At 38.1% G+C, this 18998-nt stretch overlaps 1 protein-coding gene and 1 long non-coding RNA gene across 2 annotated transcripts; both read left to right on the top strand.

The window, feature by feature from the left end:
- The first annotated feature begins 393 nt into the window (after nucleotides 1-393).
- LOC122086729 lies at nucleotides 394-12549 on the top strand. Its single transcript, XM_042655707.1, has 14 exons — nucleotides 394-583; nucleotides 2934-3530; nucleotides 4782-4959; nucleotides 5082-5310; nucleotides 5927-6066; nucleotides 6385-6671; nucleotides 7187-7387; nucleotides 7482-7982; nucleotides 8767-9429; nucleotides 10099-10513; nucleotides 10732-10830; nucleotides 11000-11015; nucleotides 11126-11252; nucleotides 12155-12549. Exons 2-14 carry the CDS (start codon nucleotides 3240-3242, stop codon nucleotides 12386-12388), a joined length of 3381 nt encoding a protein of 1126 aa, XP_042511641.1. The 5' UTR covers nucleotides 394-583; nucleotides 2934-3239; the 3' UTR covers nucleotides 12389-12549.
- A 3697-nt stretch (nucleotides 12550-16246) lies between these two features.
- On the top strand, nucleotides 16247-18269 carry LOC122087532. The gene is made up of 2 exons (XR_006142762.1): nucleotides 16247-16817; nucleotides 17899-18269. It is a non-coding gene; the product is annotated as an uncharacterized LOC122087532 (long non-coding RNA).
- Nucleotides 18270-18998: the final 729 nt, after the last annotated feature.

Below are 18998 nucleotides of genomic sequence, written 5' to 3'. Positions count from 1 at the left end.
TATCGGATTGGCTAAAATTGATATCGGCTTCGGCTTGTGGATTATGTATTAATATCGGATAAGGGATAAAATAATAAGAAAACGCCAGCGTGACAGCGTTTTGTTGTCCTTCAATTTTATTAAAAATGGGGATAAAACCAACCCATCATGGATGCGGATCGATCCTGGTTAGTATCGAATTAATATCAACAGAGGCCGATACAGATTCAATTTCCGAGATTTAAAACCCTACCGATAAGTGAGAGAAGAGATAACAACTGAAACTTCCGACAAGCGAGATCTCTAGGTGTCCCCATGTCTTTATGTGAGATGTTGGGAATATTTTAGTCATTCAGCTGTTAGTTTGAGGCCGAACTCCTAAACTGCCCTTGAGAGAGACGAAGCGAAGGGGTTGAATAGTTCCTTTAGACTCTGAAACTCTCTCTCTCTCTCTTGGGGAGTCTGGTGGGTATATTCCAATGCTCGATTCTGGCTTCCACAGAACTCACCACCACATAAGAGGTGAAAAAGAGAGAACGCAAAGTTCATAACTTTATTCTCTTCATTGCTTAATCTTGATTTCTTCTTAGCCCTAGAGTTGCAGGTGATTTTTCTTTCCCTCTCAAATTTTTTTCTTATTCTCTTCATTGCTTTATTGTTAATCGTTTTGTGTGCTCATGTTTCTCTTTTCTCCTTCATCTTCTGGTGGCAATTTAATTAGTCGGTTTGTTGAAAGTTATTTTTTTTTCAAGTCTGTGTATGTCGGTCTCATTTGTTATCGAGGCTTTCCTCATTCTTGATTTTTGGCGTATTTATCTTTGCTCGAGAACATGTTGAGTATTTTGTGATTTTTAGAATTGTTTGTGATCTGTTTTGGTGGTTATTAGTTGATTTACTGGTTTTCTGGATCTTGGTTTAGGGATTTACTGTTGTATTTGTCATTCTGAATTGGAGTGATCTTCATTTTCTGTTGACAGTTACTTGTTTTGAATTGGTTTATGTTGGGGCGTCCCTCATTGCTGTTATGTCCTTAACGCCTTCGAATTCCGATTTAATGGATCAGGCGAGTATTTGATGTGAAGAATAAAATTGTGTCTTATAATCCATAGGGAGAGATATTTGTGGTATGCTGTGTTTTAGAAAGCATGTTTTGCTCTAAATTTCTTCAGGAAATGCATTTCTTGAGTTCTTCATTTAAAAAATTTTATGTTGTCGACAAGGTGACATTTTCATTTTTCCCAGGCTTACCTATTAAATGCTTGAATATCTGACGTCAGTTACATGGCTGTAAGGATTTGGGACTTGTTTGACAATGTAATTCTTGCACACTAAGAATTAGTATTCTTAGTTATTTTTCATTGTGGACCTGCACCCAGTTTGGATAATTTATGATGTCTTACTGGAAATTGGGTATTACAGAGCTAGAAATACATAACTACACTATATGGGCCAATATCAATTTTAATATTACAGAGATCTCAATATCTTTCTTGAATGTTTGATATTAGACTCTTTTTTATTGTTTTTCCTAGAATTTGCTCCCTTTTAATAGAACTATTTTGTTGTGTACTATGTTACCTGATTTTGTAAATTCATGATCAACTGTATAAAACATAGTTTGGTCCATATGTTTATGCGTGGGTATTGCTCTATGTCAAAATATATGCAGTAGTTGATTACTTCAAATTCCTAATAGATACTCAACTCAATTGAACTAAGCCTTATCCCAACTGGATCCTGTTTTGACATTCAACTCTATTCAAAGCTGTACTTATTTTAACCCTCATCCATTCATGTCTTTTTTCACCACTTCTCACAACTTTGTTTTGGGCATGCCCTTCTCTTTTAGCTCATCTAATTTGACACATTTTACTCCTCCTTAGTGGAGCATCTGGAGGCCTTTGTTTCATGTCCATGCCACCTCAAATGTTTTTCTCTCATCTTATCGTGTATTGGAGCTACTCTATAATTAATTCTAATGTGATAATTCCTTATTTTTTCTCTTCTAGTTTTACCACTTATCCATCTCACTATCCCAATCATAGCTACACCAATTTTGTTTGTATGCTATTTCTCCACTGCCTAACATCCAGGTACATATGCATCAATACTACTATACTAGTCATATAGTCATCTTTGAGAAATTCCCCTCAAGTTTGGTGGAATGTACCGACCACAAGATTCAAAAGCACCTGTTCACTTTATCTACCCTATTCTACTTTTATGTGTAACATCGTTCTCTATTTCTCCTTTATTTACGGTTTAACAATTGTATCTAAATTCATCACTTTGAGGTAATACTATGGTATCCTGGTAGACAATAGTGTATATTTATCACTTGTACCCAAGGTTTAAAGTATCAATATCGGTATTGGGTATCGTAATTGGAAGGGTATATTAAGAGACGTCGTATTGTATCGTATCAGAGAGACACAAGATGCGAAAGGTACATATGGAAGTGGTCATGAAATGTATGAAAATGTTTAGGATATATGCAAAATGTAGTTATGTTAAAACACTATAAATAAGTAATATGTAAAATATAGCATGTATAAATAGGAAAACAAGTGCATTCAATTGATTAAAAAAAAAAAGAAAAAAAAAAGTTTTCCTACATGTACTAATACCAAATATCTTTTAGGTAGCAGATGTGGTAGGATACTTAAACCTTGCTTGTACCCTTACTTCTCATGAAACATGGAATAACCATGCAGAATCTTAGATCTTGGAACAATATTTTTGGGGGGATGAAAAGGTAGGAGTAGTCTTTGGTAGTTTTCAAATTCTATTTGTATGGCTGTAATAAGATGTTACTGTCTGTATCATGTCTTCTTATACAGTGTCTTTGCTGCACATCTGGATGAATTAACATACTGAAAGAAGAAATTTTTTCATGTGGTATGTAGTTTCCCTTGTATCTGAAAGACTTATACATGTTCCATATATTCTGTCAGGGTTTTTGGAATGGCTACCGCAGCTTCTTTCTGTGTACAATGATGGAAATGGTGATGGTGGTCTAGCATTTAAGCATTATGGCAATATGGCTTATAACTTCCACTGGATGGATTCCTGACCTTCGAATTGAAGGGCTAAAGCCACTTTGGTGTAATGCATGAGCTTGACCAACTTCTCTCTGGGTTATGGAGGTTCTGGGTCACAATATTCTTATGAAGGAAAATTGTAAGTTATATCACAGGGCAGGCAGTGGGGTTGGAAGAACTAGGCTACAAAGTTAGCAATCAGAGAACATTTTATTGTGCATGCAAAATATATTTATGGAGGTTTCACCATCACATTTGGTCCGAAAGCAGAGTCAGCAGACAAGCATGCGCAAACATTCTTCTAGTGGATCACAGAAAGATCTGTGGTTTGTTACGCGGGATGGTTCATTATCCGAAGTAGATTCAGCTTTGGCATTACTGAAAAAGAATGGGGGCAATATCAATTCAAAGAATATTTTTGGCCTAACTCCTCTTCACATTGCGATATGGAGAAATCACATTCCTATTGTGAGGAGGCTAATTGCGGCTGGTGCTGATCCTGATGCCAGGGTGTGTTGGTCATCTATTCCTTTAATGTCTTATGTTATTTGAATTAGTTCTTAAGCTTTCTCAGTTACTAATCACAATAATCAGTCATTTATGCTCCCCTGCTTGGCAGGCATTTGATTCTTTTTCTTAATTTGTCATGGGATCTCGTTTCTTTGGATTTTATCCTAGTTTTTTCTTATATTAAGAATGTGACTTTATTTTTCTCTCCCTTTGATAACATGAATGGAAGCTGTTGATTATCCTACCCTAGTATTTCTTCATTAAGATGGTCTAATGCTCTGTCTCGGTGGAAGAATTATCTTTTACTTTGATAGAGTGACAAATAGTATCTGAGTCATGACTGACCCTCGATGTTTAACCATGGAAATTGTTCTAGTTGATTTGTAAATCAATAGCTTCTTTTTTCATTGAATTTTTTTTTTCGGGGTCCTTGTATTGTGAATTTGTCAGAGTTACACCATGCAGACGGGGAAAGAAATTCTCAGAGATGAAATATGGAATTTTAATTTTATGCATACAATGGTGGTTCAAATGATAAATGATCTGACATCTCTAGTAAACTTTCCACCCAGGATTGGAAGTGGCATAGGTCAAAAGTGGGTTCAAATTTATCTAGAATTTCCAAAAATTGCAATCATAATGGCATTTCTGTAACTTCCACGGCATGGATATTAGGTTGACAGGCATGCTCATTTCTGGCCTCAGATTTGACTGGTGAGACGCATGCAATGTTCTCTGCCAAAAATTCTCCCATATCTGCCATGGGAAAACGGATGAAAATTATCATGTTCACCAGCCTTGGTGACTCTAACAAGGCATGTTATACTTGACATACATGTATCTTATAGAGGTAGTTGTGTATACCATTTATATCATTTGATCAATTGGTTGTGTCTGCCTTAGATTTACTGGACCCATCGACTTTGTTCAAAAGATTCATTTTTGAAAAAATTCTGAAGCATTTTCTGCCAAATCACTCATTGTGATAATTTGAAACGGAGTGAATTGAAATCTCCAATCTGTGCTGTTACAATTTTAGATTATTACGTAAAGACCTAGATCTTGTGAGTAGTAAAATAAAATACTTAGAGCAATCTCATACTGGTTTTGGAAATTGACCAGTATCAATTCTATTTAAGCACATGTCAAAGACTGGTTCTGAAGTATCACCTATTCTCATCTTTTCTTGTAGTTCATTTTTGCAACCATATCTATTCTCATTATGCATGACCATTTCCTTTCATCTTATAGGATGGGGAATCGGGATGGAGTAGCCTACATAGGGCTCTCCATTTTGGTCATCTTGCTGTGGCAAGTGTTCTCCTTCAATCTGGTGCTTCTCTTACATTGGAGGACTCCAAATGTCGAACACCAGTCGACCTCCTCTCTGGGCCTGTGATGCAGGCTGTTGGCAATGGTCGTAATGCAGGTATGCTGATGCAGTGAATTGGAAGTGGGAAGTCAATTTTGAATCTGTTCTGGTTTCAACAAGTTCCATTGAGCACAGACTGTCTTTAGTGATGTCCTGAGGGATCTTTTGTGTTGTTTCAGCTGTGACAGAGGTCTTTAGCTGGGGAAGTGGTGCTAACTATCAACTGGGAACTGGGAATGCACACATTCAGAAGTTACCATGCAAAGTTGATTCACTTCATGGCTCTTCTATTAAGTCGATATCTGCGGCAAAGTTCCACAGTGTAGCAGTTGGCACACATGGAGAAGTTTACACTTGGGGATTTGGAAGGGGAGGTCGGCTTGGACACCCTGACTTTGATATCCACAGGTAATTGTCTCTTAGCTTCCCTGGCATGTTCTTTATCATTGCAATGCTGATTGTCCATTCCATCAAGCACATTCCTGTGCAAGAATTCTAAAGTAAATCCAAATTAAATCTTGAACTATCCTAAGGGTTTTCCCTAGGGAAATCCAAATCAAGTCAGAGATCATTCAAGTGGAGTGACCTGTATTGGTGGAATGAGAATTGATGAAAGAGCCTTTAAGACGTTGTCATCGCCAAAGCAATGGGAAATGCTACCCTGAATCAGGAGACTAATGAGTGAGCAGATCTTCAAATTTGTTGCAGTGTCTGCCTTGTGAAAGATTAAATTAGGCTGCGCAAGAAATCATAGACCTTGATTAAGAAAGGTTGGATTGAGAGTTAAGAAAATCTAATGACATCATCGAAGCTGTCAACAAGGGAAATTTAATGATTCGTCTAAGGATGGTAGTGGTTGCTCTATTCTCATTATGTCTTGCTATTAATAAGTTAAAAAAGTAAAAATAGGCTGCATAAGAAATCATGAAGTTATTCTCTTTCTCTCTTCCTGTAGATCTCCCCACTGGTTTAGGAGTGACTTCTCAAAGCTTACACTTATGAACTGCTTATTTATTGTGTGCAGCGGCCAAGCTGCAGTTATTACTCCCCGGCCGGTTACTTTTGGTCTGGGGTCCTGCCGAGTGAAGGCAGTTGCAGCTGCTAAACATCACACTGTTATAGCAACAGAAGGCGGGGAAGTGTTCACTTGGGGATCCAACAGAGGTAAATTGTAGGTAGTTTTTTGTCTATTAATGGTCCAAAATTTTTCATTGGTGGGTGGGGGATACCTTTTTCCTATTGTCTAATTCAATTAGATGTTTCATGGACTTACAAAAGAACCCTCGAATGCCTGGTCAACGGTCACTTTTAGTCATCTGTCAGACAGAAGGACTGGGAGAAAAGTCTGTTAGACATGTACACGCTATTTGTTGGTTTCTTGATTCTTGGAACAGAAAAAATGAATTCAACTTGCTTGTTATTTTTCGCTGGTTTTATTTTTTATGACTCCAAGATTATTTTCTTCCTGAAAATATCCTGCAGAGGGTCAGCTTGGTTATACTTCTGTGGATACCCAACCGACACCACGCCGAGTGAGTTCCCTTAAACCAAAAGTAATAGCAGTTGCTGCTGCGAACAAACACACTGCTGTGGTTTCTGAGTGTGGTGAAGTTTTCACATGGGGCTGCAACAAGGAGGGCCAGCTTGGTTATGGTACCTCCAACTCCGCATCAAACTACATCCCAAGGGTGGTTGAATCGGTGAAATTCAAACGTATGATAGGAGTATCAACATCAAAGTACCATACAATTGTATTGGGTGATGGAGAGGTAACATGCAGCAGATGCTTATTTGACTCTAAATAATTTTCAATGTTGCTCCTAGGCTTTTGCTTTGATAGTTTGATGATGGAATCTTCGACTCAAAGACTTTGTTAGTATCTCAAATCTTTTTGAATATGAAGTCATTGGAAGGACAAGTAATTGACTCCCCTTTGTGGGGTGGGGTGGGGTGGGGTGGGTTGGGGGGGGGGGGGGGTCCAAGAAAAAGTATGAGCTAAGGTCATTTGTTGAATTCCTTGAGTCTGCAGTTGACCTGTTGAGTACTGAGGGGGTTTTTTTTTGGTCATTATTTTGAGTATGTTTTCAAGCTTAAGTTGATCCAGGTCTTAAATGAAGAGTTTATTGATCGAATTTAGAACGGATGTGCTTATTCCTCCGTTCTGTTAAAATGACAATTCTATTTCGATATTTTGCTTCTAATTTTTTGTACTTTTCCCTCCTTTGCTTCTCAATAAAATTCTCATACCCCAATTTATATGGTTGTGGATCATTACGGCTTGCAGGTTCATACTTGGGGACATAAACAAGTCAACCCAAGAAAGGTAGACATTGCCAAGTGTAGGAACAGTGGGCCAGTTAAGTTTCATTATTTTGGACGATCTAAAGTGGTTGCCATAGCCGCAGGGATGGTACATAGTGTGGCTTTCACAGCCGATGGTTCAGTATTTTATTGGAATTCTGCCTATCCAGAAAGATGCCAACAGGTTTGTTTTGAACGGAAGCTACCTTGTGGCCTATCCTTTCCTATCGTCTTTCAATAATATCTGAATCTTGTTATTTTTCTGCTGCTTCATGTAGTTGTATTCTCTCAGTGAGAGAAATGTGGTCAGTATATCTGCGGGCAAATACTGGGCTGCTGTAGTTACAGATTCAGGTGATGTTTACATGTGGGATGGAAGGAAAAGTAAGGATGAACCTCCTGTTATGACCCGGCTGCATGGTGTGAAGAGGGTTACTTCTGTTTCAGTTGGTGAAACACATATGTTGTTTGTTTGTGCTCTTTATCACCCATCTTGTCATCCTAAATTGGCTGAGAAACCTCAGGAGCAAACTTTAGAGGTTACTGATGAATTAGAGGAGTTTGATGAAAATTTTATGTTCACTGATATGGAAAAGATGGAGAACAGGAAGATGCCATCCATTGAACAGAAGGATGACCCAGATGACAGATGTGCACCAAGCTTAAAATGTCTTTGTGAAAAGGTGGCAATGCAGGCTCTAGTGGAGCCAAAAAATGCTATACAGCTGCTTGAAATTGCTGATGCTTTGGGAGCAGATGAACTGAGGAAACATTGTGAGGTAATCATTAATCATATCTATTGCCTCATCAGAGAAACAAAAAATCCTTAAAGAGAGGTGGTGCTGAGTTTCAGGACTATATCTCTAATGAATTCTCTACCTCTATTTGGCAATGCTTAACCTATTTTGATATAGGTTGTCTGTGGCATCAATGACCAGTATTTCTTCTTGAGTTTTTCTTTTCCAATGAGATTGAAGTTTCAGAATGTACTTGTATTATGTCTGAGGAAAGGCAGAAATCCCTGCTTGTATCATATTCATGTGGAACACATGCATGGCATTTCTGGGATTCACCATCCTTTTAAGTGTGAAAAGGTGAACATCCAATGCATGAGTCCATATTGGAGGCCACTGGCTTTCTTGACTCTTTGCTAGACTACCATATGTTCCATGCTGAGCTGATAGTAAGTTGGTAGATTCCATTCTTATCACAGTTGTCAAGGTGATGTCAAGGCATGCCTTCCTGACCTGGGTACCTTAGGTTTTGAGGTGTCCATGTCTAAATGATGAAGGATATACCTGCAATAAGGGAAACATGCCTGGTGGAAAAACATCTAGAAAATGGCAAATATATCCTGTAATATGGCGCTCACCTTGGCTCATGATGGCACCTTGACAAGTGTGATTGTTACAGTCCTTTAATTGTATGAATCTTTATTTTAGGTGGTTCAGTGTAGGTAGTGTTTGCATCTCCTCTCTGACAGATATCCTTCAATTACTTTGCATTTGAGAATCACTCTTTTAACTCACAAAGCTTATGAAGGTAACCACACTTTTTTTTCAGGATATGGCCATTCGCAACCTAGACTACATATTTACTATCTCTACACAGGCTATGGCAAGTGCGTCACTTGATATTCTGGCTAATCTGGAGAAAATATTGGATTCAAGGTCCTCTGAGCCGTGGAGTTACCGTAGGCTGCCAACCTTGACAGCTACTTTTCCTGTCATCATCAACAGTGAAGAGGAGGACAGCGAGAGTGAATGCCTCAGGGTTCGAACCAATCCCTTGAAACACATTTTAAAGAATCAGGGGTATCAAGGATCGGACTACTTTCAACAGAATAAAGATGGTGCTAATCCAGCTGTCCTAAAAGCAGTCCGGAATCTGCGGAAGAAGTTGCAGCAGATTGAGGTGCTTGAGATAAAACAGTCTGATGGACATCTGCTCGACGAGCAGCAAATTGCAAAACTCCAAACAAAGCCGTTTCTTGAAAGTTCACTCGCTGTGTTAGGTGTCCCAGTTGAGCCTCAAGAGGATGGTTCATCTTCTATGTTGCTGGATGGGAAAGGGAAAAAACTTGATGTACCTAGAAAACAGAGGAAAAAGAGTAAACAGAAAATTGCACATGTGGAAGCTGCCTCTGCAAGCCCTGGAACTGGTGTAGAGGCTGTCCCTGTAAAGGGCTTCTTGAGTGTTGAGATCCCTGAAACTCCCGAGCATAAGGTTGGTCATAACCCTTTCAATTAGCATTCGAGTAGGATGTAGTTCTATTCTCTATGGATTCTTAGGTACACGTGAGAGATAAATCTGAAGTTGCTGAAGATCCATTAATAACTTCAGCATTACTGGCACTATAAACAAGCAAATTGTCAAGACAAGGAACACAGGCTATATTGTCAGTTGCTCATGCCTGGAGATCCAATCCCAATGGTTGAAGTTAAGATTCTTGTTTTTTCTTATGAGCTCGAATATCATATTTCATTTTTCACAGTTTTCACTTGTGATAAATATGGTAAATGAGCCATAAAGACCTGATGTTGGATGGCTACTGTCTTCTGACTATAATTTCAAGTATTAGGATTGGATAAGGTGGATTGGCCGGCACTGATCCACCTAATTACATGCTGATACCAAATCTCCCCTTAAAATATTATGCCTGATTGGGATTAGTGGCTTCTGATCCAACCTGCAATATAAATTTTTTCTTGTGCCAGGGTTTACCACTTTACTTTGTCTGTGAGGCCTACCCAGTGAGATTCTGACATCCCTTATCAATGTTTTCATGCATATTCAATCCCTCCATCATCTTTGAAAACCATCAATATTTATGTTCTCATCACTTCTGAAATTTCTCATCACATCATAAATTTGTTGCATTGTGCTTTTTTATAGGAGGATACAAATTTTGAAGAGGCTGACGGCAGCCACATTGTGGAAGAGTCTCCTTTATGTAGTCTGAAGAAAGAAAATCCTGACTCCTGCAATGGCAAGAACCAGTTGCCTACCACATCTAAGAAGAAGAAGAAAAAGAAAGGTGGTCTTTCAATGTTCTTGAGTGGTGGCCTGGATGATGATCCCAAACATTCTGCTCCCCCACCTCTAATGCCCAAAAATGAAGGCCCTGTATGGGGTGGGGCTGGGGCTAAGATTTCGAAAGGGTCCACTTCGCTACGTGAGATCCAGACTGAGCAGAGCAAAACAAAACAAAGTGAGCCAAGTAGGGCAGTTAAGGATCTGAGTGAAGATCTTGTTGATGGAAGAAGTGGCTGTGGACCAATCCGATTGTCTTGTATTGCCAGTGGGCAACGTATCTGTCCAATACCTGTGGCTTCTGCTCTGCTCCATGTCGATGGATGAGAAAGCGGTTGCCCCCCTTGGGCTAGTGCCGGGACTTCTCCTATTTCTCGAGGCTCTCTTGCTTTAGGAGTATATACGCGTGCCGCAGGTAGGTGTATTTCATATTGTTTTGCCTTTCTGTTATATCTACTATTATCATGCTTTTAGTATGTCTGTTCATACTTGTAGACTTTTTCAAGTACTCTGAATTACCTTTAAGTGCCTGTGAAGAAACAGCAGTTGGTAATCGTCTGTATTTGAATTTTAAACTCTCCAGTGCTGTCATTGGTTGGTCTGAATTGTAACTCTAAGCATATTATGAGCACAAGAAAAGAATATGGTATGAATTATTATTATTAAAAAAACTATTATTCAAAGGTAATAGCACCGTATGTTATTTTGAGATGATTATTTTTTCGTGGCTTTCTTTGAGTTTTTCAAGTTTTTGATGCTATAGGCTCTTACCAGGTCAGGTTTGAGATAGATCTCATATCCCGATTCCAATCCATTAGCTGATTGGTTTTGTCAATGCGACTTGTCGAGTTATTCTGAGTTCAGTTAAAATCCTGACTTGAGATTACAGTTTTGTGAAGTGTTGCTGGATATCTGTTGATCAATTTCCTAATACTTCGACGGTAATTCGATACTGTTCGAAGAGATTTTCGGTTGATGGTATCTTCGGCGTTAGAGATGTGTTGAAGAGGAAGACAGTGGGGAAAGACGGGGGGGGGGTGGGGGGGATTCTAGGACTTTGTAATATGGGTATTGACGCTGAATCTGGGGGAGGGGGGAATCTAAACTCTAAAGAAATACAGGAGTTTGAGGAAATCGATCCATGCTAACTTCTTGACTGGGGGGAACCTGAGGATCATGAATACTCTCTGTGGAGCAGCACTATGGTCAAGGAGAACAAGAAGCTCAGCATGCCCATAAACTCCACGAGATCTGCAGTTGATGAAAGAATGAATTCACCCTTGGATGGATGGCTGTTGTAGAAGTCGGTCACCTTGGCTCAGCATGTTGGCAGTGATGGCCAATGAGTGAATGAAAGAGAGACAGGTGTTCAGAACTTCAGAAATTTGTTCAGCACTTAGCAGTTTGAGCAGATTAGAAAGACAGGTGTTTGGAGATATGGGGATTGGGGGCATAGAAGGGACCAAAGTTTCTCATATTTTATGTTATATAACTATACTATACCTAATATATTTTTAATATTACTAATATACCCTTATTATTTATGCTATTTACAAATTGGATCAGGTCATTAATGGATCGGATTGGATTAATTCCGGATTTGATCTGTTTATTTGATGGATAACTCCTAATTGGATTGGATAGTGGTCTTACTGTAAGATCTAAATCGGATCTGATTCATATCGAATCAGGATAAAAATCCGATCCATTGACAGCCTAGGCCCTAGCTACCACAACTCAGGCACAAAATATACATGTGTCGTTAGCTTGCTGTCTGCCAACCTAACCTTTGAGCTTATTACATCTGTGGGCCGTTTTTCTGCACTCATTCCCTATGACAAAGAACTGTTCCCATATCATTTCTGCAGCGTCTTACTGTTATATGATTTTATATCTTACAATTGTTGTTACAATGTAGGAGAAAAACCATCATGTTCTTTCTCACAGCCCCAAAAGTAAAACTTCTGGATTCGCTGTCTCTTCTGGCCAGGGCTCTCCATCAGAAACTGCTAGCCCCAATCGCTGGTTCAAACCAGAGGTTGACGCAGCCTCATCAATCCGTTCTATTCAGATAGAGGAAAAGGCAATGAAGGATCTCAAGCGCTTCTACAGCAGCGTAAAGTTGGTGAAAAATCCTACCCAAGTCCTATGATCTCTATCTAACAAGTAGATTTAGGGATTTTTTTCTTTTTGGGAGGCCCAAATTATTCTTTTTGTTTTGTCTATTCTCTCTTTGTTGTAAATTTTCTTGTACAGATGATCTGGTTGTAGATTCAACTTTGTCATAAAGTAGTTTCATCATCATTATCTAAATCTTTGCCACCATTGAGTATTCAGGTTTATGATAGGATTTTTTTTTTTGGGGGGGGGGTGTGTGGAGAGGAATAAATCATTAAATCCTTTTGAAGGTGGAGATTTCTTTGATTGGACGAAGGAACGAAGAAGACTGGAAACTTCTGATGCACTTTTCCTGCAATGAGTTCCCACCCACCGACATTTCTCAGTTATTGTACCCTTTAGCATTCTTGTTTTCCACTAATTCATCGAGGCTGATCTTTGGGGCTATGGTGAAAGGTTGTGGTCCAAACTCTAGAGCCTACTCGGTTGTGATCTTTGATATTAATGTCCACCAAATGTGTGTTGAGATGCTATTTTGCGTCTGATGATTGGTGGAAGAAAACTAATTGGAGCTGCTTTCCTCCATGAGAGTACTTAGGCCCTGTTTGTTTGAAAGAAAAGTGAAAAAGTTGAAAACAGGTAGGAAAAGTAGAAAAATGAGACCGGTTGGCCGGGTAACCAGGTGAGGCTGCCCAACATGTTCTATTCATCTTTTTGTTGGGCAAAAACATGTTTACTCACATCTATCTACTATGGCTGGTTTGGTGAAGGCAAAAAGCTATTAGCAAATTTGTTGATCTACTGCAACCTTTCAGGTTCAATTATTGCTCTAAGCTTTCTGGTTTGGCTACCATCAAATTATGGTGCATCTGATTGGAATCCATAGGTGGAAATGGCAATTGATGCTAGCAATGAGGGTCCCAATTGAATTTACCTAATGGCTTAAAGTATCTCCATGTGAAGTAGGGAAACTCAATCAACATGTCACAGATTCACAGGTAATCCTGAAAGCGTCTTTCAGAGAATACTGATACAGAGTCTTCCTGAGCAGCAGGTGAAAGCAGGGGGAGATTGCTCCATTCCAATGCTTACGTTGTCAGCTCAGATGCCAAAAAAAGTAACAAAAGTTGGGAAGGTCATGTTTGAGTTGGGCTTGTAAGAAGAGGAACACTTTTTTGGGTGTCTGACCTCACCTGACAAGGGGTGTGAAGCAAGGCACGGTAATGAGGAGCCCCCACCTGAGAAAAGACGCCAATCATGTATGTATATGTTCCCAACACTAGCGAAAGTGGGTGTGGGACCAAGGGTTGGAAATCACCACTAAATGTTAAACAGATGGAACCAAGGATCCTCCCAATTTCTTGTTCCCAAAAAGAAGATAGAGAAATCATTGCTCGAAATGATATGTGAATAATCATCTCAATTTCTGTTTCCTTCTTTTTTTTTTTTTAATAACATCCTCTGGAAGACTGGAACGACCGAGGTGGAGCATGTGTTAGTGAGAAGAGAGAGCTAACTTCACCGGAGACGTTAACCAAAAAAGAAAAAGAGGAAAACCCTTCACCAGGGTAGAAATCCTTTTCTTGTGATGTGAAAACCCACGAAGAAAATCTTTTGTATTGTTGAAGACAATCATTCGTAATAGCTGATGATTTATTTTTATTATTATTATTTTTTATTTATTTATTTTTTTGAGTAATTGTAAAAAAAAAAAAAAAGGTGAGGAGAGGGGTAATGGTGAAGCCTATTTTGCATCTGTAGATCAGATTCTCTTACACAATCTTGTGTTCATCAAAACTAAGTCAATATTGTGGATCCCAGGCCAACAATAACCAGCCATGTGTTCGTAAGAGATCAGAATTCCAATTACTTTTCTTCTATAAGTTCTACAATCCCACCAATAATATGGATCTCCAATGAAGTTTACCTCTGTTAGAAGTTATGCGAGTGAAAGTAGTCGAAATTTAACGAAAATTTTCACTTCAGCTCCAAAAAAAGTTTGCCAATAAAAATCCCTTTTATTTATTTATTTATTTTTATTTTTGGGTCAGAAATTTTTATTTTATTTTACATATAAATTACCTTCACAAAGCAAAAGAAAAAGTGAGGAAACATATATACCTAGTTTGATTAGAAGTGAGATAGGAAATTTTGGTATTATTACAAAGAACAATTGTGTAACTAACTTAGCAATATACATACTACAAACTCAGCAATATAATATATGGTATTTTTGGATGAAGATTGAAGTATAAGTAGGTTACCATATTTAATAGGGTAATCTTTTGTAGCACTGTGGGGGGGGGGTGAAGTGGAGTGTTTCACTATGATTGCTTTGCCCTTGCTTTTTATGCATATTTTACAATATATTAAGGGTACATATAGGAATTTCCCTGACTAAGAAAATTTTTCCAATGCCATGATTTGTCAACATGTGTGAGCACGATAATTTGCCATGTTGAGAGAGAGAGAGAGAGAGAGAGAGAGAGAGAGAGAGAGAGAGAGAGAGAGAGCTCTGGAGGGATGTGAGGGAGATGCAGAGGGAGGAGTGGAGGGGGGAGGAGAGGGGGAGTAGGAGAATGAGGAAGGGGAGGGATTTGGTACAAGGAATCCTACGAAAGTGAATTTACAATGACTACCTTTCTATTTCAATTCAGATAAATAATTGAGAGGGTAAAAAATATAATGAAATAAACTGCTTCACTCCTCATAGTGACATATTGAAGGTTCTTATTTAATATACATTAAGGAGTTTACTGTTATTTAGTGTTTACACAACTATTCTAGGCAATATTATACCAAAACTTCCACTTTGCTTTTGTTCTAATTTCACGTTAATTTACTTTTAACCAAACAAAGTCATAGGATTTTTCTTGCATGAACCAAAACCAAAACCACCTTCACAAAACCAAATACATTTTTTTAAGCCAAAAAAAAAAAAAAAAAGGTGGAACCACCTATAGCCATAACCTTTATGCAGTGTCAATGGTAGTTACAATGTTCTCTCTCTTAATTGAGGAATTAGTAAGAGTGAATGTCAAAGTCGATCCCAATTTAATATGCACTATCTGATATGGTTGCTTAGATACCAACAAAAGGAAAATTCCATAAATTGAGAATATCCTAAGGTAGGTAGGTATCTACAAAGAGTACTAGGATTTTCTCAACCTGAATTCCAAGCCTCAACAAACTACTAAGAAAAGAAAATGGGCAGGCCTCACGCTTATGCCTAATGGTCTATTTTCCTATCAAAATATAAGTGTATGATAAGCTAAGCTAAACTAAACTTTTTCCATTGAACCACACAACCTGTTCATCCTATGTGCTAGCTAGTACTTCTAGCATCTCTCTTTAGAAACCTTAACTTGTACCCATCCCATCCATCCCAAACTCCCATGCCTTTTCTCTTTAGAAAACCTCTAAGTTGTACCCTTCCCAAACTCCCATGCATTTTACAATTACTATTTCAGTCTCTCTCTCTCTCTCTCTCTCTCTCTCTCTCTCACACACAAACACAAAAGTAGTGATTTATTGATTAGGTTATCATCTTTCTGGAATTCCATTCCTCAACATAAGTTACCTTTTCTATAATTACTATCGTACTTAGAGTGATGAGATGGGTTTCTCTCTTTCTTTATCTATTTAATGGTTAAAACCACATGCCATGTTTAGAAGATATTATTACTATAGTGAAATGGGAGAGAGTAAGAAGTACTGGTGACTGGTGAATGCATGAATGAATGACTCCTTTCTTTTTTAACATTGATGGACATATCCTCATTGGTATTAGCTTTTTTTTTTTCCCCCCTCCCTTGTGAGCCCAACTTTAGTATATAAAGCAATGAAACCCTAGGTTTCCCATGTCCCCCCTCCCCATCCTCCCTTGTCTCTCTCTTCGTTATTTTCAGTGCTCCTTTTTTTTTTTCACAGGGGGGAAAGCCTGTAAAAGCCTTAGCACTCTCTCTACTCCCATAAAAAGCCATAGAAGAAGACAACATCATCTCCCAAAACCCACCAGCTTTTCATTATTTTATTCCCCATATGACCTGTCCATCATGTGCTTTCCTTACTATTGCTTCTCCTCATCTTCTCCAGTCTCCTCTCATACCAGGTCTCTTGGTTATAAACTCTTCTTCCACTTCAATTAACATTATTGTTTCTTGTATGTGAGATACGGGAGAGGTTGAGAACCTGATCAGAGCTTTGCTGCCTAGTGGGTTTTATTAGAGAGAGAGAAAGTAAGTGTTTGGAATGAGGTTTGATCCAAGATCCTTCCGTATGTTCATCTATGCTTTGATTCCATATTGTGGTTTCTTCTTGTGGAATGATCTCGGACCAGGCTTCATTCCTCACACGAGGCTTTCCATCAAAAGAAAAGAGCTAGGTCTTATGGTTTATATGCCAATGAAGCACAGCCATGAAGCTCTAGAACATGCTTTGTTCTTGGATCAAAAGGAACTGAGGTATGTTCCTGTTTCTCCTTATCCAACCCCTGTTCCACCCACTAAAAAGTCTTTGTATCTTATAGACCCATCTTCTTCTTCTTCTTCTTCTTCTTCTTCTTCTTCTTCTTCTTCAGTTTCTCATTATATAAGCCCTAATAATTAGGGTTTTCCCTTACCTAGAGAAGTATAGGGTTTCTTTTATTTATTTTTCTTTCCTTTTCCTTTTTTGTTCTGAAATGAAAATTATTAGAACTGTTCTTATAATACCCAGTTGGGTAATTGAAGAAGTTCTCCTCTTTTAAACCTAATTTTTTGGTTTCCTTAGAAACAAGGAGGGTTCCACGTGATGCCTATCTATTTGCAGAGGAAAAGAATATATTGGAACTTATCATTATTATCTTGTTGGTTTTTCTACTTGGAATTGCTCAAAAATATTCCATCTGATCAACTATAGGTTTAGTTGTCCTCTTCTTTTTCTGCCTCTCATCTTTTGATTGTTTCTATTGTTTTGTCTTACACTTTGGAAGGAATAATAATCTCTGATTTGCTAACCAAACTGATGAATTTAGTGTTTTATGGTCAGAGAAGCTACAGTATTTAGCCCTTAGAGAGGTCCAGCAGCCTCAGCCTCAGCCTCAGCCTCAGCCTCAGCCTCAACTAATCAAATAATTTTTGTGCAGCTAGACTCTCCTAAGTTATTTATGCAAGCCCATCTTTCTTTAATATATCTACTTCTTAAGTGGTTCTTAAAATTGCTATATTTTCTCATTTTAATTTTATATTTGATTAGAGAAATTAAAAAAAAAAATGGAAAAAAAAAATAAAAAGAAGAAAAAAAAGAGATATTTTGAAGGTTTCAGAATCACTTAATCACATTGGGTAGGCGTTTCATGGGTACACCTCCAAACTTTTTCTATTTTTGATAAGTGAAGAATTATATCACTCTCTTCAGGAAAATAATGCATTCAAATTATATGAGTGATTAGTAAACATGCAGCTATAACCTATAGTGATTTCTCATATATCCAGATATTAATTAGTGATATTATCCTATATGGCATGCTTTCTAATAATTAATCAACATTTTTGTGCCTTGTAGCTTCAACTTTATGTGTGAAAATCCTTGCAAGCATCACAAGCTATAGGTCTTGCCCAGCCATGAGCACCTTAAGTTTACTGATCTCTCTCTCTCTCTCTCTCTCTCTCTCTCTCTCTCTCTCTCTCTCTCTCTCTCTCTCTGTGTTTTGGGATAGGGGGTTTGGTTGTTAGATGGGTGTATGCATGTGTTTGTGGGCGATGGTGGGCGGGAATGTGCATGAGGCTTTGGACATGACACTGCACCTGCATAGAGGGATAGGAATGGGTTGGGTTAAAGGGGATTTTGTTTCTTTTTTCCTGTAAACCAGGTACCAGGATTTTTCCTGTGGCCCATAATCATATGTGTTGAAATGAAATAATCCTCTTCCTTTATGGGTTTCCCTCCCAAACATTTCTTAGGTTTTAGCATTATCCAAAATACTCCTTTTAATCAGAACGAAATTTCATGCCGATGTCTGCGATTACAGCCAGTTTACAAGAAAATTTGTCCCCTAATGCGTTGTTCCACCCACTTAAGTTTTAAGTTTATAGGAGCACATGAAAATTCGATCACATTCTATGTTCATTTGCTTATTTATTTAGTGAGAAAAACATATTTTATTAAAAAATAAAAGGGCAAATTTAATCACGAAGAGTCATCTTCATAAGTTTGTCAGAATGATCTAAATATTTGCCACATGATAGATCTAATGATGTCCAGATTTTGACATATGTCTAATCTATAAGGTTCAAAAATTGTCCAATGGTATCAGTTGGCCAGAACCAATTGCCCATGTGACTAAAAAATGGTGGTGTTGTACTGATAAGCTTATCAATACAGACTTTCCTGATGAGCTTTTGCTTTGTTTTTATGTGTTTTCTTGATAGATTATACATATAGCTTGGTGGAAAAAGGAAATTAAGAAAGATAAAACCAAAATCTGTTTTGCTTTGGAGTATTAATGTGACTGAAAAAATCATCATATAAAGTTTTTGGAATAAAAATATTTTCACAAAAGGGCTAGCTCTTTTAGCTATTGGTATGCTCATCTTTCCATGTGATTTACATATTTTATTAGGATGTTGTCTAATAATTATTATCTAAAAATAGCGTATCTGGTG

Source organism: Macadamia integrifolia, chromosome 8, assembly GCF_013358625.1.
Source record: "Macadamia integrifolia cultivar HAES 741 chromosome 8, SCU_Mint_v3, whole genome shotgun sequence".
NCBI classification, from domain to species: Eukaryota; Viridiplantae; Streptophyta; class Magnoliopsida; order Proteales; family Proteaceae; genus Macadamia; species Macadamia integrifolia.
The sequence above is the reverse complement of the archived record's forward strand: the minus strand, read 5'-3'. Positions and strand labels throughout refer to the sequence as shown.